The 25,107-nt window shown below is 41.0% G+C and overlaps 1 protein-coding gene across 8 annotated transcripts; it reads right to left on the bottom strand.

Annotated features, from left to right (window-relative positions):
* Positions 1–44: 44 nt before the first annotated feature.
* LOC139637872 (centromere protein F) lies at positions 45–24,098 on the bottom strand. Of its 8 annotated transcripts, XM_071506806.1 has the most exons (21): positions 23,757–24,098; positions 21,169–21,292; positions 20,745–20,892; positions 20,537–20,641; positions 20,247–20,418; positions 19,751–19,947; positions 19,047–19,150; positions 18,672–18,736; positions 16,903–17,167; positions 14,806–14,999; positions 13,890–14,015; positions 13,671–13,799; positions 11,552–11,674; positions 10,533–10,668; positions 8,394–9,922; positions 6,532–7,362; positions 5,797–6,158; positions 5,509–5,608; positions 4,350–4,941; positions 3,511–3,642; positions 45–2,673 (listed from the first exon to the last, which is right to left on the bottom strand). In XM_071506806.1, exons 5-20 carry the CDS (start codon positions 20,406–20,408, stop codon positions 3,524–3,526), a joined length of 5,034 nt encoding a protein of 1,677 aa, XP_071362907.1. In that variant the 5' UTR covers positions 20,409–20,418; positions 20,537–20,641; positions 20,745–20,892; positions 21,169–21,292; positions 23,757–24,098; the 3' UTR covers positions 45–2,673; positions 3,511–3,523. The 8 variants fall into 8 exon arrangements, with proteins under 8 accessions (XP_071362907.1, XP_071362906.1, XP_071362908.1 ...); XM_071506805.1 differs by having other exon boundaries at positions 20,745–21,289; XM_071506807.1 differs by lacking the exon at positions 20,745–20,892.
* Positions 24,099–25,107: the final 1,009 nt, after the last annotated feature.

The following is a 25,107-nucleotide window of genomic DNA, read 5'->3' on the forward strand; positions in this document are numbered from 1 at the left end:
AAAGGCGATAAGATAAATGAATCCAAGGTCAGACAACAGTTAAATTAAAAGCAAGCCTTTTATTGTAACTGCAAACACAACACATACATTCACATCAAAGTGTCCAAAACAAGGCAACAAGTCCCACCGTCCCACCTCACTGCCAAATAACTACAGATCCCAGAGATATGAAGGCAGCTGAAAGGGAGGGGACGTGTGTGTGTGTGTGTGTGTGTGTGTGTGTGTGTGTGTGTGTGTCTGTGTGTGTGTGTGTGTCTGTGTGTGTGTGTGTGTCTATCAACATGGCAGATGAATGGCAATGGCATCAAGTCATGGTATTAACACATTATTATGTTCTGAACCAAGTTCTCAAACCAAGAGCAGAAAAGAGCTCTTAAAAAAAAAAAAAACAACACTCCACACTTTTAACACAAATGTGTCAACAAACCTTCATCTTAAATAATCTCAAATATCACTTAAAGACAGCACAACTAACTTTTAAAGGATAGGTTCCTTATAATCGTACTCACATGTTAATAAGTATATTAAAAGAAAAAATGGTTGTTGTAATTGTTCCTCCCTCCATACTGGAACCAAGAGAACCTTTTTATAATAATTTCAACATAATTACAGGGGAACAAACTCACCAGTCCTAGTTCTCAAGAAGTCTGAGTTCAAGCAGGTATCTTCCAGTGTTTCAGTCTTTATTGTACAAAATTCCCTCTTTCTGTTTCTATCTCCCCAGCAGATCTTGACAGGTAAACACTTCCCAGAGCGTCAACATAAAGAGCTAATTTTGTTTTGTAAAGAGGTGAAAATGCAGAAGATACGCACCTGATTTGGCCAAAGACCTGGTCACACCAACATTTAAAAAGGAAATACTTTGCAGCGATTTCACTTCAAATCAATGGAATCACTGTGATTGGTAGACTATCTCACAAGGGCTGGTACAATGACCAATAGCAAGTCATCCAATGGTACAAATGTGTCTTTTGAATAAACTGTGGCTTTATTTTCCCTCTTCAGTAATTGTTTTATTGAACAAAACGGTGCAGAAGGGCAAAGAAAATCTCAAGGAAACAGAACATTAGGGAAAATAGAAAATCTCCAGGAGCTGGTGAGACATATATACTGGTCAGTATTGTCACTGTGTCACCAAACTTCCAGAACAAATATTTTGCAGAGACGTCCAGATCAGTGTCACTGCACCACTTTCTGGTGTGAACAGACCTAAACTCAGACTGTTGAAGTTTCTGAAGTTTAGCCTCTACTAAACTTCAGAATGTATTTCTATACAGAACAAGGTGGATTTTTTCCCCATTGGAACGTTAGAAATATTTATTTGCAGCCAGGAGACAGGACGAACAATTACAACGACCAGTAGCCCTTCAAATCTACCTATGGTCCTGTGAATACAGTAGAACTAGAGCTGTTGACTAGAACTTGGAACAATGTGAACCGATCCTTTCACTAACCAGTCAAACCTTGTAAGCAAGCAAAGTGGTCATTATCCTCTGGTATAGGGCATAATACAAACTGTACATGGACTCAAACTCATCTGCAGAATCTACAGTGTACATACATGTCGCCTACTGTCGTCTATGGCACAGCAACAAATGTGCAAGAAACATAAATCTACCAGAAACGGTCAGTCGAATAAATTATATCTGATTAAATATAAGAAACCAGCTGAAATCATCTCATGCTCTGCTAATAAAATAAAGTAAATACATGGTTAGTTTGTGGTAAGTTCATCACAGAGCTAATGACTAATGAGCACTCGTTAGTGTAAGACAGAGAAGCAAAACAGCTGGGGGAGGAGAGAGGGAGCGCAGTGTGTATCACCATACATGGAGCGGAAACCAATGGAAGTTAGACTGAGTCATAGACGTCTTCGACCCTCTCTCTCTCTCTCTCTCCCCCACACACACACACACACACACACACACACACACACACACACACACACACACACAGTAACATGAAGACGAGGACACACAACGTTCATATTCACAGTTAACATCTCACACGTTCTCCCACTATAGTTTCACACAATTTTTGTAAACAGTTTTCCTCCACTAACACACATTCAAGTGTCCATAAATAAGTCACCTCAAGAGTTAAAAAGAAAAAAATATGTATCACATTTTTACAACAGGCCTGTCTTGGCTTCACCCTTTGGAAAACAAGTCAAATTTATCTAGACAAGTGCTTATTTAGAAAAACGTCAAGTAGGCACTGTTTCATTCAAAGAAGGCAGAGGCTCGACCCATAACTTAATTCTGACTTAGTAAAAACTAAACAGTCCCTTTGGAAAAGTGGTCGTTAACTTCAAGAAACACAGACAAACATCACTAAATCACCACCTCTGCACCTAAATGTACAGGTGGGTGTAAAGTCACTGCAGCATGAGTAAAGTCTCCACACAGCAATTAGAGGATAAACTAGTGACCATTAAGACATTTTAGATCCACAGTGGAGGTGTTTATTCTGCCAGTGCAGGACCTTTTACCTGCACATGTGTATAGAGGTCCATGGGTGACTACAGCACTTTTTAAACTGGTCCTGTGTTGGTTTGAAGGTCTGAAGTGCTTCAGGTAGTTGGTGACTGGAGAGTCCCTGTGGAGCTGCCGTCGTCCATCACTGAGGTTCACCGTCGAATCACAGTGATCATTCAGTTCAGTTCCACCAGGCCTGTAGACAACCAGCAGAAAAGTCAGTTATCTCTGACAGAGCCAAAATCTTCACTAAAGAAAGGAGGAAACAATCGTCCAATAATAATTCAACACAGTAACTTGTTTTCAAGAATTTTGTGACTATATTTTTTAAAGTCAGCTGATATTCTTAATTTTCCACATTGTCAACAACAAATCCTAAAAAAAGACCAGTTAATAATAAATTGATCCTACTTACAAGGATTAATAAGTCCCACCACTGCACTTTGCTCCGTGATTATCATTTATCATTATGATGCACATGGACATGAGGGCAACTAGTGAAACAGATTTTTCATCGTCCATTAATCTGCAGGTTATTTGATTGATTAATCAGCTGTTTAGTCTGTTAAACATAAAAAAACACTTTAGTTTTAGTTATTTTTGTGTGACCTGTTTTTAAGGATTTACAGTCAGGAAGGTCATAAACTACACAGAGGTGAACTAACACTAACACAATGGCTTTGGTGTTTTTATGTGACTTGTTGGTTCATCAAGTCAGATCAACTTTTATCACTTTATTTAATGATTTACTTCAGAAACCAAATGAGCTACATGACTAAATTTGTAAAACAAATGCTTTATAAAGTCCTGAGGCTCTTTCAAAGTCTCCTAAGCAGACATGTTGTCTATATCCTTTCTGCCATATATAATCCTCATATCATCACTGATAAAACCATCTGTGTGGACAGAGGCTTTTTATCTCCAGTATGCATCAACACTTTTACTCTAAATAATATAATTTGTAAAATGTGTCCTGTCAGGACCTTTAAACACCATGATACTGTCGCCTTAAAGCATAAACACCTGTTCGCACCTGTAGCTGTGTTTTAATCTGTCTCCTCCTCCTGTCCCGGGTCTTTCTGATGAACAGGTACGACAGTTGTCCCTAACAAACCTCTTCTCACAATGTAAGGACATGAGGGACCACTCGGGATGTCAGCAAAACCTGCAGGACAGAAGGGGGGGGGTGAATAATTAGGGGACAGGATATGAAGGACCGCGTGACAGAGCACAAAAATAAATGTGGAGACACAGAGAAAAAACAACACAGGAAGAAGGAACTTCTGTTATCTGTAAATCACATGGTCAGAAAGTCAGAGCCAAAGTTTTTTTGTCATTTTTTCTGGTCAGAATTTGAACTTTGAGGTTTGTCATTGCATCATACAGTCCCAAACTTTTGGCTTTTATGGGCAGGTTCTAATATTACTGATGACTGTCGAAGAAGTTCATCCTGAATCCTCTGTGCTTTTGCTTTGTTTGTCAGACTGGAAATCCACACGTCTCTGATTAAAACAGATATTTGATTAAACAAATATTATGACATTTTGGGAAAGACACTTCATCCAGTACCACTAAGACTGGAGGACAAGGAAACTACAAGTCTAACTATCAAAAGTGGAAAATGCCTTACAACAACTTCAAAGTTATTTGAGGACACTTTGGAAAAACAAGAGACATTTGTTTTTTATATTTCTTTAAGCACAGTTAGAAAACACACTGGGTGTGACGCTTCTGTTCACTGGAACTTTGAGATAAATGGAACCAACGACTTGAAAAAATGTTGATTGTTGAAAGTGTTGTGTGTTTATGCAATTTTACACAAACTGAAAATGACTCAAGCCTGATGTTTCAGACTCCAGCTACTACAGTTACCTTTCATGACAACCTCCGGCAGTCCGTAAGGTTCATACTCTGTGTCGTCAAAGGCGGCTGACAGCTGCGTCCTGTTGCGGCGGATTCTTTCAGCCAGACGGGCTGGGTCAGCCGGGATGGGGAAGGAACCTGAAAACAAGATTTTGTCTCCTGACTTTGCCCCCTCAGACAGCGGGACAGGGGAGACAGGAGGAGAATCCACTAAATCTTCTTCATCCACTTCCTGCTCCTCCGTCTGTGTGTAAGCACAGAGGAGTTCAGGCACACTGCGAGCATAACATTTCTCCTCTGTTTGACTGCTGACACTTTTCATTTCTGTGATGACAGCTCTGTCTGAAGACTCATTGGTTGTGTTTATTTCTTCAGTTGCTCTGGAAGCGTTTGGTTTGGCCTCAGGATTCCCTGTGTGACACTCTGTTGTTCTGGTCTTATTTGGCCCTGAGACTTTATGGAGATCTTTGGTAACATGTTGTTGACCCGTTTTCTCTGATGACATTTGGATGAGTTCAGTGTCTCTCTTGTCTTTGTGTTGTGTCGAGCAGTTATCTGACCGTTGCAAGAAGTTGATCTCCTGGTTTTCTTTTTCAGATTCCTGCATCAAGGCAGAAAACACAACAGTTAAAGGTCTGTTAATCTAATGTGGACAAAAATGTTTGCACATAACTCTAAGTGTAAACTGAGAATTAGTGCTGAGGACAAACAGCTGCTTTGAATTCTGAAAACATATAACACTTTATTTTACAGGTCCTTCATTTTGTAATCATTTCCATGGAAGTTTCTGGGAAAGAATTAGAACTATCTATTTTGGTATTGATTATAAAGAAAATAGAAACAGCTCTATATAAACACAAACATATATATACAGCCATTATTCATTTATTACTGGAAACTCTCCACATATGCTGAATTGCATGCTTCCCTGTAGACTGAACTGGCCTTCTGTGCACTGATTACATTAAATAGTTCTCTCAAAGAAACTTTATGGTAAATTCTTAGGGAGATGTAAACCATTTCACTGGAAAAACAAATTCAGTCCTCATACCTTCTAAATGACTTAATTCATGCAGCTCTACTAAAATATTCTAGGAAACTTTGACAGAGAGCCAGAGATACACAGTGGTCTGGTATTTAAGAGAGTGATCGCTCGAAAGAAAATCACCTTGTCGATCTCGGCAGCGTCCTGATTGTTTTCCTGAGGAGCTGCAGTCTTTTTAGAGGGATGGAAACTCTTTGGTTCAGGAAGGTTGCTGTGCTGAAGTCTTGTGGTAAAACAAGAAAAAAATGTTTATTCCAAACATACACACAGGAAGACAACAGAAGCCTTTATATAGACATACATTAAACAGTACAAACATACATAATCACCCTAAATACATGTATTTAACACGCAAATGAAAGTTACTTCCACATTTTTCATCGCCTCTCTAGCCCTGTAAGAGTGTGTTACCTGGAGAACAACATGCGGCCCTGCAGTTTGTTGGAGGAGCAGGAGAGGAATAAATCATCTTCTCTGATGACTGTTACATTACCAGGCCTCTCCTGAATACCCTGTGTGGGCGCCTGAGCCTGGGCAGTCAGAGCCTGGCTCCGGGTCCCTGGAGGGATGTCGGTCATCTCATCAGTCTGCTGCTGGTTCTGGTTTGACTGGGATTGTCTGACAGCAGAGCTCGGGTCCTGGTTATCTTTGTTAGGAAGCAACTGGTCAAATGTTGGAGTTGGTTGGGAGGCCAGTCTCCACAGCTCGAGCTCCTCAGCCTGCTGCTGGGTCATCTCAGAGAGAGCTCGTACCTTCATCTGCAGCGCCACCACCTGGACAGGACGGGAAGGACAGGTCGGACTGAATGAAATGAAACAAACACTCCTCACAAAGCTCACAAAGGAAAAATATAAAAGTAATATTCAAGTCAATCTTCACACAGATAATTTGGAATACCTCAATGTTTTAAAACATTTAGTTGGAAAGAGATTTGATGTAATGTTTCCATTATTATTATTATTATTATTATTATCCATATATTCAATTTAAATGTTGTAGCAAAGATTACACAAACATCTTCCTTGTAAGCTATTATAATTAATTTTCCTGCCTGTCTGACTAACTCAGTGACATATTTGACTCTCTTCCTCAGTCAGACGTCTCACATTATTGCTGTGATGTAAAGACATAGTTCTGTGTCACTACCTGTTCCTCTAGGTTGTTGATTTGAAGCTGAGACATTTCCTCGAGCTCTCTTTCAGCACTTGTTGTCCCTTTATCTTCCCTTTCTAAATCTCCGCCCTGGTCTTCCGTCCTCCTCCTCTCGCTCTGCAGCAGTGGCTCCTGGCCTTCTGCGGTGATGTCATTCTGCTCACTAGGTGGCCTCTGCTCCGTCAAGCAGGACAGAGCAGTATTTCCTGTGTTTTGGCTTTGCTTGAATGTTTCTTGTTTTTCCCTGTCAGTCTGTAATGTGCGGCTGCTGGTGTCTGAGACGGTCAGGGCCTCTATTTTTTGTCTCAGCAGCTGATTCTCCTGTTGCAGAGCGAGCAGTTCTGCAACCACGTCTGCTGCTCTTCCATCTTGACCACGTTCAGTCTCTTCCATCACACAAGCAGAGTCATGGTTACTCTCAGTCTTGTCTGAGTCTACAGAGCCTGGACGCTGTTCCCATGCTTCATTGTCTTCTTCACTGCTAACAGGTGTTGGTGTTTCAGCATCAGATGTTACAGTCTTTGGTTGAGCTGCATCTCTCAGTGCAGTAGAGTCACCATCTGTCAGTGAGGCTGTAGTGTGAGGGGTGACAGCACAGACCTTTTCCTCATTCGGTTGAAGCTCTGTGATCTCCACTGACTTCTCATCTCTCTCTTTGACTTCTTTTTCAGCCTTGAGTATGTCCAGCTCTTGCTTGCATCGCTGCAGTTCCTCTCCCTGGCTGAGGAGGGCACTCTCCTTCTCCTGTAGCTCAGCGAGAAGGCCTGAGATGTGCTGACTCTGCTTCTCAAAGGCCATGGTTAGCTGCTGGGTCTGACGTGTCACCTGAGACGAAAAAAAAGATTCAAATATAGCAGAAGAGAGAGAGAAAAACAGGCAATAAACCACTACACCCTGTACTTCACTGTGTTTAAAGAACAGCTACACAGCACGTAGCATTTCCTAAGGAACCTTTCAGTGTCAACAGTTATCTGTTCAAGTAACATACTTCCTTTATTCAGTCAATTCTCACATTTACCATTATCTGCTGATAATCTCAGTCTAAAAACTAAAAGCATACTTGGAAAAATTGTGAATGTCAGAAGCATAAATTTAAATGACCTTTTATCAAGTCAGAGCTCAACAGAAAGCTTCTTACTGGACTCCCAGTGCTGTTTACACAAAGAGTTTAATGTGCTTCCATCAGAGAAGAGGGTTAACCTCATTAGAATGAGCACTAACAGAAATACAAAGTCTTTTATTCCACCAGCTATTGGCTTTGTGAACAATATGTAAATTTGATCTAGTCCATTAGTTTCTGTTTTTTTTCCTCACTGCTTTCTCAGCTTTGGTGACAATTAACAATGACAGCGATGATGCTGGAATTATCCTACAGACTTGTTCTTCTTCATGTGTTAACTGATGTTTTTCTTCATTGCTGTACTGATCTATGATTTTATTGACTGTAAGACAAATACCTTTATGGAACATAAAAACTTTAAACCTTGTGTTTGGCATAAAACAGCTTTAGAGTAGAATAAATTCCTTTTAATCAGTGATATCCATTTAATAGGGACTAAATATATAATGTTCTTCTGAATCACATTACCACATTACTTTTATCAGAAGCCAAGTATCATGGTCAACAAGTGACATACAGAGGAAGCGGTGACACATAAATACAGTGACACATGTGCATTATGCAGGAGTTGCAGAAAACTTTTAATAAGAACCAAGGATCGAATCTAGACATTTTATATTTGGCCATAACCTCTTTTAGGGTGAGATGACTGTTAAGTGTTAGGATTTAATATGTAAAATGGTTTTTCTATGGCTGGACAAATTAAATATATCAATGAATATCCACTGTTGTTTACCTGGCTCTGCAGGGCCTCTAGTTTAACCTGGTACTGCTTAGCACGTTCTGTCTCCTTTGCATTCTGCTTCTGCAGGCGCTCCACCTCTTTGGCCCAGTCTGAGGGAGCAGACTCACACTTCTGGAGGTCAGGCGGTGCCTCTCCCTGGTCTGACCCTCCCAGATAGTTCTGTCTGGTGTCTTCCACATCAGAGGCCATTTGACCTGTTGGCCCCTCATCTGGCAGAGGTGAAGGTTCAGGATCTATCAGTGTTCGATCTTCCTGAAAGAGATCTTCTGTCGCCTGAGATACAAGCTTGTTGAGTTGGTTGGTGGACTGGCAGAAGAGGAGGTGCTGCTCTGGAGACGGGATGAGTTTGTTGTCACAGTGAACAATGTTGGAGTTGAGCTCATCATCATGGAGAGTCAGGTATGTCAGCGGGCTGTTGGCAAGAGAGAGTTTCTCCTCCTCCAGTGAGTCTTCTCTTCTGCTGCGCTTCAGTTCTTCCAGTTCAGCTTTAAGTGCTGCCAGTTCTGTGCTCAGCTCCTTCTTTACATCTGTGTCTGTGTTTATTATTTGGTTCCTCTCCTCTTCCTCTCTCTTCCTCTCTTCTCGTTCTAAAGCCAACTGGGCTTTCACCTCTGCCAGCTGCTTCTTCAGCTGGATGTTAAGCTCTATCATTTCACTCTCTCTGTCTTCTAGCACTTTGTTTTTCTCCTCCTCCTGCTCCTGTCTCTCCTCCTCTTCTCTTAGCTCCCTTCTGCTCTTCATCTCTATCTCCAAAGCAGCCATGGCCTTCCTCAACCTCTCTGTCTCAGCCCTCTCACTCTCCAGCTGTGCCCTCCATTCCTTGTCTTGCTCCTCCTTTTCCACAGCCTGGCTGGCATGTTTGCGGCTGAGCTGTTTGAGCCGGGTCCTGGCTTCTGCCTCGGCCCGCCGTTGAGCCTCCAGGTCCTCCAGCCGTTTCTGGAGTTCTTCGCGCACATCCTTTATCTCTGAACGCAGCATGGCATTCTCCCTCTGGAGGTCTTCAGAGGCCTTGGCCTGCTCAGGCTTGAGAGAAGGTGTCTTTTCAGTAGAGAGCATCGAACTGCAATGATTACCATCCACAGAGGTGTTGGTGGGCGTATCAGCAGTACAGTGAGAGGAGCTAGAGAGTACATCATCTACTGTGGAATGCGTCTTTGTCTCAGAGCTGTCACATTCTGTCGCCTCCTTTCCACTCTTGTTCTCTTCCTCATTTCTTTTTCTCCTGTGTCCTCCCCTTTGTAAACTCTCAGAGTCTGTGGAGATAAGGCCGGTGATGTGTTCAGAGTCGATGCCTTCCCCTGGCTCTCTGTCAGGAGGGTAAGATGCTGTAATCTCTGCCATCCTCTCATCCATGCCCTCTTCCTCTTCCTTCTTCTGCTCAGCTCGGACGGCAGGGGTGGGCCTCCTGGTGTGAGCCGACGGTCGAGAATGAAGAGCGTATGAAGGCTGAGGAGAGAAACTCTGCCCAACAGGGCAGAACTGCACAGGTTGTACAGAGGGTGCTGGTGCAGCTTTTTGCTCTGGAGGTAAAAGGAAAGAGACACAAAGAGTAGAATTAAAGATGCATTTTAAGAGACCAAACATAAACAGAGAAATAACAACCTGGATGAAAAACAGAAAAGAAAGAGCTTATCTGTCTTTTTTTTTTTTTATGAACATGAGCATGACTGGATTGATTTGAGAAAATGTTGATATATCATTGACCAGCAGGTGGCAGCACTGTGGTAAGAGACTTCTACATTAAAGGGGGATTAACAAAACATGCATTGTATAGCAAACATGAAAGTAAAGCACTTAATCATTAGGACCCATCCACCAATAATTTAATATAATGAATGTCCATCATTTTTTATTACTAAATTATAAATGAGTCAACAGGGTGGAGTAATTACAGGAGGTCCATTAGAGAGCAGTGGTTCAAGCCCCTGTGTCAACAATTATTTGCCCTGCTGTTGTGTCCTCAGACAAGACACTGAATCCCTACCATTTCCTGACCTCACTGGGGAGGGAGAAGAGAGAAAAAAAAACTCTCTAGCTGACATCAACATATTAAATTAGCATAATTATTATCAGTATACATCCCATGACTGGTGGGTTTGTCCCCTCTCCCACCCACAGCCTGCTCCTCACCCTGCAGTTCTTTGAGGTAACGCAGGGCGTCGGCTCTCTCCTCTGCCAGTCTCCTCCCCTCCTCTTCTAGACCTTGCTCTCTCTTCCTGCTCTGCTCCAGACTCAGTGCCACACCCTCCGCCTCGCGCACCGCCTCCTGATGCGGGGGTAAAAATACAAATGAGGTGGTTTAAGCACAGTCAGATTCCCTGTTGCAAGGATTGAACACATTTAAGGCTGAACAGAGGGTTCGGATAAGTTGGAGTGATGAGCTCTCAGCTGAAACCTATCAATATACATTGGCTTCTTCAGTGTTGTGCACATAGTAAATTTACCTGGTGACTTTAAAGCATCTTCGTCTGCCTCTAATTGTTCATTCCAAATAAGACACATTTAATTTCTCACACTTTAAAACTTGGTCATCAACAACTAGATCACAAACATATACCAAACAACCAAACAGTCATTAATAGTTGCACCTGTAATGTTTGTAATTGTGCAGCGGGACTTCCAGATGAGGACTGACTGTATAAGAACAATGTACTGAGAGCTACATAGAGCATAGTGTCACAATAGCAACAAACCACATACAAATAAGCCACAGATAAAGGTGGCATTAGTGCCGATGTTGAAAGCTGGTACGGAGGTAATCCACTGCCACAAACAACCAACTCTGGAGTGTTTAACTTCCTCTGCAGTGAGGCTGCATTAAACTTTGGTACTTTAATGTTATGTTTAGCAGAAGCTTTCTGAGGTGTAAAGACACCAGATTTACCGATTGTATTAGTTCAGCAGTTCATCACCATCAAGACTCAATATTTCATCAGACAACGTGTCTTTTTGGCTCCTTGAAATTCTCTCTAATGCCACTGTTTACTCATCATTTATTTATAATTCAATTATTTTCAAAATCTTGGACTGACATATGGCACATTGAGATGTCTTTTAAAAATTTACAGTTCCTTACATACCCACTGCTTCTCTCATGAATAATTGACACACTTGACTCAAGACCATCAGGGCATGTATGTGTGTGTTACCGTCAGTTTGGCCTGTGTCTGTGCTTCTTTCTTCTGGCTCTCCTGCAGCTGTCTCTCCGTCCACTTCAGTTTCTCTTTCAGCGTTTCCAACTCTTTGTCCAATGCTTGTTTCTGTAGAGACAACTGATAGAGGATATTATGACTCAGCAGCTGCTAGAAAAGGGGGAAATGAATAAAAGACAATGACAAAGACAAGGGATATGAAAATAAAAGATCAAGTTATGGGGTAAAAACAACAAAGAAGAAGTAAAGACTGGGTGGCTGTTGTTATAGGAGTCAGGACCAGCGAAGGGAACAGGAAGCAGAGAGCAATCAGTGATCAATAGCAAGCATCAGCTGTGTCTAATGTCCTGTTTACTTCTCCAGGGAAACTAATGAAGACTTATCAAGCTCATCGGCTTCCCACCAGTGCTCATATAAAATTCTGCACATTATTTCATGTCACTGAACACACGGGCAGCATTACTGTGAATTAGTGCACAATGCTGCTGATCCAAGTTAAGTGCTCACATCACATTTATTAATCCAGCAAACTGGTTGTTACTGTCATGCTACCTTCACGTGATGTTGGAAATAACATTAACAGTAGAGAGTATGAAACAGTGAACAAGATGATAAAAAAAACCTTCACTGCTGTAAACTTCAGAGACTGTTTCTGTGATGGTCATAAAGGAGACAACCTGAAGTAGGTTCTACAATATTTATTGACCCAATGACTCTAAGTAAGGCCAGAAGAAATTAAATGTTAATGCGATAAATAGTGGGACTTACTACTTTTTTGAGGAGGTAGCAGGAACTGTGTGAATTTTTTTCACTTATATGCAACAATTCAACGATGTTTTTCCAGTTTTTTGGGAGATTTTATGCAAGTGCCTCTTCAGGGCTGTAACGAACTACTGTGGACAATGCTTTTATTAGTCCATTTACTGCATTCAAATATCTAAAGGAGTATCTATAAAGTTATTGAGGTTCTATGGGTTAGCCCTGACTGAAACTGCATGCATGTGTAAACTCTGAAAAGAGTAAAAGGACATTCCACAGAAGGCAGTGTAAACTGGTCATTTGAGTTGCATGAAATGTGCACAATCAGCAGCTGTGAATGATTAGATTCAACACAAACTGTTTCTCTGTTGTAGTGTTTACTCTCTGTCACTTTATCAGATATAACACGATAGTATCTGTGTGGTTTACAAAGGGCTTACAGAAAGGTTTTAAGGGGCACTGCGGGCAGAACAAAAAGTCATTGAATTTTTACACCACGTCTAAAAGTGTAGACATGAAACATGTTTTTTTTTTTTTGTATGTGTTAAGAGGCTGAAGCCTGAGATTAAAATCTGTATTATTGTTCTGTTGATAAAAATAAACACCACAGCATTCCTTCATGTAAAAGAAATCCAAATACAAGTGAAAAGAATTACAACACTATGTCTTCAACAACAAACACACTCCTTCTCTGCATTCATGCAACTTGTCTGAAACACACACCTTCACACAAATATTCTCCCTCTTCACCCTCATCCCGCAGCCATGCCTTCACGCCTCTCTCCATGAGAACTCCAACACTTTCTCACACATAAGTTACCAGTTACGTTTCATGCTTCAATAACCAAAGCATTCTGCACCGTCAAACGCAGTCACACTGTCTTTACCTTCGCTGCTCAACCTGTCCACTGGAGAGAAACCGAGAGGAGGGGAGGACGAAGCGGACAGGAGAGCGGGTGGGGAGGGAAAAAAAAAAAAAAAAGAAACACAGAGAGCAAGAGAGTGAAACAGAATGAGAGAAAACAACAAGGGCAAGAAGCAAGCGTGGGAGAAGAAGTGAGATAAGTTTATTGACCTTTGGTACAAATTATACAAGTCCCAGGAGAAAGAGAGAAGGAGAGAGGAGAGGGGACAGCAACAGAGAAAGCAGGAAAGAGAAACAGGAAATAGCTGCAAAAACAGAGCAAACATATGAACCAAAACATATGTACATATATAAACATTATGTACAAAAGATAACTTTGGTCCTCAGTTTGCAGTGTTGATTAATTCTGATGTAATTATCTTAAACATACAAATAATATACATATATAAAATGCACTGTTAATGTGTTGAATTATGTGCAAAAACTATTTACCTTGTCAGCCTGAGCCTGCAGGGTGTTGTGGAGCGCCCTGGCCTGCTGGAGCTCCTGGTTCAGCTTATTCACCTCCTGCTGATGCTGCTTTTCCAGGCACTGCCTCTCCTTCTGAAGTTCTGTCAAGTCCTAGAGGCAACACATACACACACACACACAGCCTAAATGTGAGCCACTATCCTCAACTGTAATGTATAAATTTAATTTTCTCTGTCTCACCCTCTGATGCTGTTTCTCCAGCTCTTTCATTCGCTGTTGGTGTTGCAGTCGGCTGCTCTCTGCATTTTGCCTCTGACACTTCAGCTCCTCTTGTAACTGCTTCAGCTTTTGCTCAGCTCCTGATGCCTAGTACACACACACAAACACACAAGCGCAAACACACAAACACAAACACACACACAGCACACTCCCTTTAATAGTGACAATAATACAACTTCAGGTGTCCTCATCTTTGCTGCCATCATGGGCTTAGTGAGCGCACCCTGCTAAAGACACTGCAATTACTGAACAGCAATAGTCACATATTGAATTATTCTAAAGTTTGCATGTAAATGGTCAAATTTGTGGGCATGTTTGTCTCTGTGTATATATAAGTCTCTTCTCTTTGATGTGTTTTAACACATTTGTTTTAATGCTTTCACTTTATTTTGTAATGCATTGTATCTTGAGGAGCTGATTAAGGTTTTTCATTTGACAGATTCTAATATCAGGAAAGCATGAACATTTTGAGCTCCATGTAGCTACTAACAAACGAGTCAATGGGAGAACTGACAGCCTCTCCCAGTCGCTCCCCTATGTTGTACATTGTTTGCCAAAAGGTTAAATTTCACAAAATATCAACTGGACAAAACAGAACAAGGGCTGAACATTTTCAAACTTCCTGATAATAACAGATTGTGTAACAAGTAAAAAAAATATTTCCAATGTGTTTGTTATTTTCTGAGAGGTCAAAGAGAAATGTTTTGACAAATGAGGCCAACACCCATTTTTTTTTTTTTACAAAAACAGCAGGGCTTCAGGGAAACACAGACCATCCACACTGGTATGAAACCCATTTGTTTCCAGTAGTAGTAGTAGTAGTAGTAGTAGTAGTACCACTAGCAGCACCAGTTTCAGCTCAAGTGTGTGTTTTTACCCGTTCACTCTCCTGGGTCATACGTGTGTGCGCCAGGCTCAGCTCGTCACGAGCTCTCTGCAGGCTCAGCTCCCTGGCAGCGAGCTCCTTCTTGCTTTGCACCATTTCATTCTGAATGGACTTCAGTGTCCCAGCCTTCACAGACAGCTCCTCCTCCAGACACGACACTCGACTCCGCATTTCTGATAAACACACTGGTGTATGGACAAGACACACACACACACACATACTGGTTAATAAGCTTGTTTGGGTATAAAACCAAGTCTCAGAAAAACTAATCTCCCCTAAACAACTTTCAAGTACAACACGAGCCAAATTTGAAAAAACAAAACAAAACATAAAATAAATATACCATGAAACCATCAAACTACTTGGAAAACATATTCTTTAAACTATTTTTCCCCCAGAATGAGTTTTCATATTATCAAGCAAAAATTCCTTGATTTCTTACAAATGACCACCAATGTTCAGGAACTCAACAGCAACACACAGTTGGGGTCTTCACAAATGAGGTCAATCCATATAGACAGGCTCAGTGACGGCCACAGCTGCTCTGTATGATTCACTTCCACCAGGCCTGTGGATGTCAGGCTGCTGATTTCCAATTTTCTGTCTGTCCAGTATGTTGCCCTGTATCATTTTCCCAACACTGTTCAACTTTATAACTAAAGAGCTGCACCACAATGAACTATCACTTACTAAACAGAAAAGACAATCTACTAAAATGCACTTTTAAAAAATATATCTTTTACCATCAATTGAAAAATTTGTTGAAGCAAATTTGAATATATATCTGTGACTTAAATAATTACAGTAGAGAGAAGCATAATAAAAAAAACACAGCAGCATAAAACCACACCTAAAATAAACACTGCCCTGCCCCCCCACCCCTCTGTGTCCTGGCAGCTAAGAAAAGCATTTATTATTTCACAATGAACTGTCCCCTTCCTCCTCTGAGCAAACACACAAGCACAGAGTGGATCTAAAAAAAAGGAGGAGTGTTATATCACAACTCTAAAATGCACTAAGAGCCACTCTGCATCATGAAGCTGGCCCAGGAGACAGCAGAGGAGCCAGCGATTTCTACACAGCCTCTTATGTAACAAGTGTGGTTGAGGTTACAGAGTACATGAGATTCAGGATGATCACATTGCTGATGAAGCCTCACCACTGCTGAAAACCAGACCAAAACATATAATATTTCATCAATATTTCTGGCCCAAGATCACAATAACAGCTACACACCAGCCAAACTAAAACTGTCGAACAACTGTCAGTTTGTCTGTCCTGATGAAAATATGAAAATTAGAGCTATTTTAAAAAGGTTCAAGAACAGCCATATTATATTTTTAATTCACCATGAAAAAGCCCAAAACAAACAATGAATTGCTCCTACTAACAAGTGCTGAACATTAACATGGTCACTGCAGTTTAATCATCTCATAATATTCAACAAATACACTATTCCCTTCTGTCTGAGTAACCAATTTACTGTTTTTGGAAATAACCTAATTACTGTAAAAATAAATCTAAAATCAGAGCCTGGCTAATAAGAAATAATCAACATCAATTTATTCTGACCAGAGCTTGCTGGTCATCTCTCCTGCTGCTGTGGTTCCAGAACAACCTTCCTATTGACTTAAGGTTGGTCAACAGTGTTGACTGTTGTAAACAGTAAGTGAAAACATTTCTGTAACCTCTTTCATGACAGAGCTTTTACTAACATCTGTAAAACCCTGTATCAGAGATGTAATGAGGCTCAATTATAAAATCAACTGCCTCTCTCAAAAACAGGATTACTGGGTTAAATGGATAACTAGAGCTGCCACTAGTGATTATTTTCATTATCAATCAATCTGCAGATTATTTTCTCCATTAATCCTTTGGTCTATAAAACATAGACAAAATAAAAAACAAACATCAATCAAAATCTAAATTGATTAATCGGGTAATGGTTGCAGCTCTCAGCAGAGTAAAACCAGAACTTCTCTTCAGTTCATGCTGGGTCCCAGTTTAACTTCACACCGTCACCCAAACTTCATTAATCCTGCTTTAAGAGACACGTTACCAAGGTGATCATTTGCCATCCAGACTCACTGTCTGTCTCTGTCCTGTTGTCCTTCTCCTTCCCATAAACCCCCAGCTCCGGCTGGCCCTGACTGATGACATCAGTGCAGGGCGTCTGGGGAGAGGATGGGGAATGTCTCTTGCCTGCTGGCCTCGAGTCATCCCGTTCCCATGGAAATGCAACCAAGGGAGTGGAGAAGGTCTCCGATTGGTCAGACGGGTGGCGGTGGGGTGTGCTCTTGTGTTGTTGTCGTGGCAACGAAGCTGTGGGCACATCTGAGAACTGAAGCCGCTGCTGAGGGGAAGAGAATCAGATAAAAAGAAAAAGGAGGGTGTGAGCCTGAACAGGACATCAAAGAACAGGACTCACGCTCTGTCATTCCTGTTGTATTCTTGATACTTAGGAACTATCATGAAAAGTAGAGTAAATTAAATAAAGTAATAAAGAGAAATTATCTGTGATAATTACAGTTGTGTCTGAATATGAGAGGACGAGTGTGGGAGCTCAGAGAAAAGTGACAGATCAGGTGTGAAGGATAAAGGTAAACAACAACAACAAATGCTAAACTGTCTTGTTTCTTTCTTTCCTGTGAACAAACAGTACATTATGAGTCCAGAGTGTAACAGTGCACAAGTCGGAAAACCTTTATTTTAAATTTAAAAAGCTGTTAGTGTAAACTAATTATTTGCAGACATGGAATTAAGTTCCACTGTTACACTGATGATACTAGGCTGTATGTGCCCAGAGGAGCTAACAACTCACAACTACTGGAAGTCTCCAAATTACCTGAGATTTTCAAATTACCGTACATGGCTCGACTTGACACCGACACCAGTTTGATCGAGGAACAATAACTGTCGACAACTGTGTGATTTCCCATAGTCTGACAGCCAAGTATCTGGATGTCACATTTGATCGTCACTGACTTCATTGACTCTGTATCCGTGTCAGATAAGACCAGAGTTAAAAAGATGTCTGCTGTCTGTAGAGCCTTCTCCTATCAGGCCCCTTTACTGTCTGACTCTGCTGAAGCCTTCAAATCTAAAACTTATCTTTACGCCTCAACTTTCTGTTAGCTCCTTCTTCTTTCACAACTTCAGGTGTTGTACCTGTTTCCATTTTACCACTGGTGGGTCGGCCTCAGTCTCATACATCAGTTACACCAAGCACATACAGTATAATCCATGTTGTCCTGCTGAGGAGATCAAACTTTCTGAAAACCACTGGGTCATTCTAACCATTTCTTCAAGCACATCAGCACCAAGGCTGTGTGTCTCTCTGTTTCTGTCCTTCTCTTTCCTCCCCTCCCCAGTGCCCAGCTTCTTTAGGAATTTTTTTAAAAGAATGAACGTATATATTCATGACCAGTTTTAAAGACTTATATCTTCGGCACAAATGTGTGCTTACGTCTGAGAGCCACAAACTCAGACATTCACAAAGCATAAGCATAAGGAAACACAGTGTTGGTTTTGGCCTTTTCATGGGATTTGTTGACTGTAAGAAAAACAGAGTAATGTCAGCCTCATCCTTCGACCTGGCTGGCTGAAGAATTTGTTCCTGTCCTTTGTTAAACAAGACGCCGTGACAAAAGCACTGATCCTAATTTAATTTGTCAGCCAGTGCAAGACAGAATGAAAAAAACCACAACAGAGACCAACAAAGAAAGAATAAAAAAGAAAGAATAAAGGAAGTTCTGTCTGACATGAAAGCCAATTCCCACAACTAGAGGACTTTCAGCTAAAACCAACAGTCCAACGACGCTACACATAGTTCAGGATAAGCACATGTTGGTACTTACTCGGATGTGAAGCGACCGGCTCTGTCCTTCATCGCGCTGCGCCGGCCTGTCCTCCTTTCTGCTGCCTACAGGACAAAAGCACAACATATGGATTTGGCTTGCAACCTAAAACCAATGAATGGAATGGAAACAACAGCAGCGAATAAGTTGAGTGGTTCAGTGACAAGAGAGTGAAAATAAATACAAACGTCCCCAGAGAGTGAACGGTTGGGAACGGATAGGGGCTGGGGGAGTTTATTTACAACATCTCTGTTCAGTTGGGAGTCTTGTGGTTTTCCATTTACTTTTCCAAACTAAATTGTCCCTTAACGACAAGATTGCAACAAAACCATCAGAGAGAATACACACAGGAGTCATAAAGTTAAAGGACTGTACCATTTTGTTCCCAGGGTGAGGTTGAATTCCAGCAGGGTGTAGAAAACAGGGTGGTGTCTGCTGACCTGCTGCTGTTCTGCAGCTTCTCCAGCTCTGCCTCCAGCCTGCCGGAGAGGTGGAGGAGAAACAGAGGGAAGGAGCTGAGTCTGGGCAGAGAAACTTCAAGAAGAAACAACAATAGTCCAATGGAAGAGAGGAATCATTTATCTTTCATTAAGGTACCATTAAGCTTTATTACAGGATGAGAATGATTTCAGTTTCATGTCATTCCAAAAATCAAACAAAACTCCCAAGTAAGTAAAGACAATAAAAAAATACAATGGGGCATTTATATTGGTATTAATCCAAGTCATTCTGCCACAGTTTTAACTATTTTTTTACACTGGGGCAGACTAATCAACTGATCCTGACCTGTTACTTTCACTGAACTGCCGTAACAGCTTTGGATTTACTGAACATCCTCAATCATCAACTGACATGTAATCAATGTCCCGCTCTCAGGGAGTTCAAATAGCTTCCCACATGTGTAAAACAAGGCAGAAAATTAATTCTCTCTCCTCTTATTTTTTTGCTTTAAGATTCAGTTCTATCTTGCTACAAATGTCAAACACTGAGTAATCCTATTTGATTCATAATAATTATATTATATTGGGTTTTTTTTTCCATTTTAGGTACAAAAGTCTGCTGTTGGTGATGGCACTAACCTTTTGACTTCCTGGTTGAGTTTGTTGTTCAGAGTGCGAGAAGCATCCAGCTGACCCTCTAAAGAACATACTTGGGCCTGCTTGGTCTGAACCTCCTGGGTCAGACGCTCCCTGCTGATCACTGTCGCCTTGGCCTCCTCACGAACACTCTGGAGCTCTCTCTGGACAGACTGGAGCTCCCCACGCACCTCCTCATACTAGTCAGGTGAGGGCAGAAGAACGAGGGTGAGGAAAGGTGAGTATGTTGGGATTACTAAAACTGAAAACACAAATCCTGCTAGAGAGGCCTGAATATGACAGTGTATGGAAAAATTATACATTGTCAAATATTTATTCAGCTCATAGTTCATTACAAAAGTTTGGGTTTTTCAAGTGCTTTCTAAAAGTTAATTATCAATTTACACATGATGTTATATAGTTATTTGTGATAATGATCAATTTTGTGGAAAACAGCACCGTATAAGTGATACCCAGAAACCAACATGGCTGCTTGTACCTTCACAGTCTGTTTTTCGAGACTAGTGTGGATGTTGTCGAGCTGCAGCTGTTTTTGCTTGTTCTCTCTGGACAGTCGCTCGTGATGGACCTGCAACTCCTTCACCTTTTGTAAGACCCGTCCAGACAGCCCCACCGTCCAGTCTTCCTCCGCCCAACTCATCTCTCTCTGCCTGGGCCAGACGGGAACAAAAACGCATTAAAAACTTAATTTCTACTTCTGGATTTTTAGTTTTCCTGCGTTATGAGACACTCTGAAGAAAGCATTCCCTTTCTATTCTTAACACCCACTTGGATTCTGAGAACCTGGGGTGATTGTGTTCCACAGGACAATGTGCCAGCTGACATGTCCTATTCCTGCTTGACAGATCCAGGGTCAGCCATGAGGCTCAGTAGCTGGAATGAAAACACCAGTAACACACTCAGTCTGAAACAAAGAGGAAGTATAGGCCTGTTAAATAAGGTGCAGGTAGGTTGTGACAGAGGATCCAATCCATACCACAGGTATCTAAACACGTTTCAATCATCTGTGCCTCTGGCCGTGTCCTGTCTTGAGTACGTTACGTTGCCAGGGCTTTGATCCCTCAGAGAGACGCTGGTTGTCACTGCTGGGCAGCTGTGACTCAGTGTTTTCCAACACAGACTGCCTGCAATGTTCCAGCAGCACTTCAAGTTGAAAATAAATCCCTTCTCTCCCAGACTTCTGCTACAGCAGTTGAGTTTTCACATAAAACGTGACACTTTTGCTCAAAATGCATCACATCTGACAACTGTTTTACAGTTAAATCTATACACACTGCATTTACCAAAACTGTGGTTATATGTGGGCAAACAATGCATATTTACACCTATTAATAAGTAGTGTTAAAAGTGAGAGAGAGGAATGAAGAAAAGCCTGATTGAAAATAACAGCCTGAACAAACCTGCAGAGGTTAGTTCTGGACTCAGTTTTGACATGCACTCCAGCCTCAAGGCTATTAACTTCATAACTCCAGTCAGGTAGTTTCTGTCATAGCTCACAGCTTGTGTCACTGTGTTTACCTGCTGCTGCAAACAAGAAGGGCAGAAATGAAGTGACAGACGTATCAGTTAAATACACACCTCATATAACACCCAGAGTGGCTAAAAAGACAATACAGTAACACCTCTGTGGAGGGAGTGTGTTCCAGGTGTGTGTGACTTCATTAGGCTCTCATGTTAAGTCCTGTATTAGTGAGTAGGTGCCTGTTAAAAAGAAATATTTGGTTTGATTTAAGGCTGCAACTACTGTTGTTTTCATTTATTAATTTATTGATCATTTTCATTATTCATCAGGCCATAGTTTAGTGTGAGAAAATCCCTGTCGCAATTTTCCAGGGCCCAAGGTGACATCATGAAATTGTCCAACACTCACACCTATTTAATTTACAATGTTGTAACAAAGAGAAACACGATACATCCTCACCTTAATGAGAAGCATGGACCAGATCATTTTGGCATTTTTCCTGGAGAACTGATATAAATGATTAATCAATAACCACAATTGTTACCAATTAATTTTCGTCATGAGATAATCCTTTTATCTCTAGTCTCATCTATTTATATCATTCTAAAAGATAAAAAAATTATAACATATCAGAGTTTTACAGGGACAGAACAAGCCTGCATCTGTTATCTTCATTATGTTTGACGGTTCCACAGTCAACAACCATTTGTCACGATGGAGACATGGTGGGTGTTCCCCTGAACCAGTGGTCTAGACACATACTGTGCAGTTTAAGTCACAAGTTTACATACACCTTTGCCAAATACACTTAAACTCAGTTTGGCACAATTCCTGACTTTTAATCCTAATGAACATTGCGTTTCTTAGGTAGGTTAAGATCACTTTAAGAATGTGAAACGTCAGAATAATATTCCTAATGGGTCAGAGGTTTACATACACTTTGTTAGTATTTGGTAGCAACTTTGCCTTTAAATTGTTTAACTAGGGTCAAACGTTTCAGGTATCCTTCCACAAGCTTTGCATGATAAGTTCCTGGAATCTCAGCCCATTCCTCCTGACAGAGCTGGTGTAACTGAATCAGGACTGGAGGCCTTGCTTGCACACACCTTTTCAGTTCTGTAAATATGCTTGGGGTCATTGTCCATTTAGAAGACCCATGATGTCTGAATGCCTTCTATTTTGTGAGGTGCACCATCACTCCTGCAGGAAAGCACCCCCACAGCTGGGATGGTGGTCTTTGGCTTGTAAACCTCATCTTTTTTTTCTGCAAACATATGATGGTAATGGCCAAACAGTTCAAATTTTGTTTCATCAGACCACAGGACATTTATTCCTGAAGGTAAGATCTTTATACCCATGTACATGTTGTACGAACTGTAGTCTGACTTAACTATGGTGGTTTTGGAGCAGTGGCTTCTTCCTTGCTGAGCAGCACCATTCAGGTAATGTCAATACAAATACAAATGCTTTTGTACCAGAGTCCACCAGCATCGTCCTTTGTCCAGGTCCTTTGCTGTTGTTCTGGGATTGATTTGCACTTTTGCCACCAAAGTAAGTTCAGGAGACAGAACTCATCACCTTCCAAAGTGGTATGACATCTGCATGGTCCCACGGTGTTTATACTTGCGTACTCCTGTTTGTACAGAAGAATATGGGACCTTTAGTCGTTTGGAAATTGCTCCCAAGGATGAACCAGACTTGGAGGGAGCGGTCCAAAATGTTTGTGTTCTGACATTGTGGCTTATGTCTTTTGATTTTCAAGCAAAGATGTTTGAAATACTTTAACAGGTACACCTCTAATTAACCCAGGTGATGTCAATTAGCCTATAAGAAGCTCCTAAAGCCATGACATCATTTGCTGGAATTGTCCAAGCAGTTTCAAGGCAGAGTCAACTTAGTGCATGTAAACTTCTGACCCACTTAAATTGTGATATAGTGAACTGTCAGTACAATGACTTCTGTCATGCGGAAAATAAATGAAACCTACCATACCTATAGTTTGATAACATGAAATCTGTGCAGTGGTTAAAATTGACTTCAGCTGTATGTACTTGACACAAGTTAATGTAAGTGATCAAAATATTAGCTGTATTAGTTGTGACATTACATTAGATCAGTGTTGTGTCTATACTGGGTTAGGTTTCCCACACTGACTCTGCTATTGTGGCCATTAACTTGTCTCATCTTGCACCAAAGTTGGTAGAAAGCCCTGTTGGTAAATGTTAAGAGCCGGATGAAGCAGTTAGGAGCAGGGTCGGGAGATGTGGACCGGGAGGCAGGGATCCAGAGGTCGGCGCCGGCCTGCGCTGAACCCGGTTCAAAAACAACCAGAGCCGACTGAACTTCCAGTCAGAAGTCGGTGTTTCTTCCACCATGAGCGGCGTCAGTGAGTGAGGCAGAGCCGGGGCCGGACCGGCGGACACACACTTCCCCACAGTTGCTGGTGTTTGGTCCATCTGCGGCCGCTGACTGACAGCTAACCCAGCCGCGATGCTACAAGCTAACCCCGGGCTTCGAGCTACTCACCGTCAGTCTGAGGGAGTCACGAAGAGCCGCCGGCCGCCGGGCAGGCTCCCACAGGCGGCGGCGACGCGGCTCTGTTCCCGCTGTCTGACGCGACGGCAGCGTCCGGGTGTTCACTAACGGAGAGGTCGCTTCGAGCAGAACCGACGGGACAACGGACGTTAACGGAACCACGGCCGGTAACGGACAGTCGTTTCATATCTGACACAAGAAGCCGCGGCTCCGTGACATGAGGCGGGGCGGGAACTAAGGTCCCGGCGGCGGGAACCTCTGATGACCTCTAGCGACCGCACCGCAAACACAATACTGTTAAACACAATACTGTTAAATACAATTAAACACAATACAACACAATACTGTTAAATACAATACTGTTAAATACAATTAAACACAATACTGTTAAACACAATACAACACAATACTGTTAAATACAATACTGTTAAATACAATTAAACACAATACTGTTAAATACAATTAAACACAATACAACACAATACTGTTAAATACAATTAAACACAATACAACACAATACTGTTAAATACAATTAAACACAATACAACACAATACTGTTAAACACAATACTGTTAAATACAATTAAACACAATACTGTTAAACACAATACTGTTAAATACAATTAAACACAATACTGTTAAATACAATTAAACACAATACAACACAATACTGTTAAATACAATTAAACACAATACTGTTAAACACAATACTGTTAAATACAATTAAACACAATACTGTTAAATACAATACTGTTAAACACAATTAAACACAATACAACACAATACTGTTAAACACAATACTGTTAAACACAATACAACACAATACTGTTAAATACAATACTGTTAAATACAATTAAACACAATACTGTTAAACACAATACAACACAATACTGTTAAATACAATACTGTTAAACACAATTAAACACAATACTGTTAAATACAATACTGTTAAATACAATTAAACACAATACTGTTAAATACAATTAAACACAATACAACACAATACTGTTAAACACAATACTGTTAAATACAATACAACACAATACTGTTAAACACAATACTGTTAAATACAATTAAACACAATACTGTTAAATACAATACTGTTAAATACAATTAAACACAATTAAACACAATACTGTTAAATACAATTAAACACAATACTGTTAAACACAATTAAACACAATATTAAATACAATGCTATTGTCTTATTTACATCATTAATCATTCAGGAGGTTTTCTCGTCTTCAAATATAAGTTTACTCCAAACATTTGTTTCACAGGGAACCGTGGGAACTTCCGCATAAAAGCAAAAGTCTTTATTTATTGATTTCAGAATAATTTTC

This window comes from Trachinotus anak, unplaced genomic scaffold, assembly GCF_046630095.1.
Source record: "Trachinotus anak isolate AG129_WGS33_773 ecotype Australia unplaced genomic scaffold, CSIRO_AGI_Tana_v1 ptg000021l, whole genome shotgun sequence".
Taxonomy (NCBI): domain Eukaryota; kingdom Metazoa; phylum Chordata; class Actinopteri; order Carangiformes; family Carangidae; genus Trachinotus; species Trachinotus anak.

What these genes read in the sequence shown, in the direction of transcription:
- LOC139637872 (XM_071506808.1), bottom strand. Translation starts at nt 20,408, where the DNA reads ATGAGTTGGGCGGAGGAAGACTGGACGGTGGGGCTGTCTGGACGGGTC. An exon ending in CTCACCCTGGGAACAAAATG is followed by an intron (nt 18,737 to 19,046) that starts GTACAGTCCTTT and finishes TTTGTCCTGTAG; the next exon opens with GCAGCAGAAAGGAGGACAGG. An exon ending in AGACACAGGCCAAACTGACG is followed by an intron (nt 10,669 to 11,551) that starts GTAACACACACA and finishes CCCCCGCATCAG; the next exon opens with GAGGCGGTGCGCGAGGCGGA.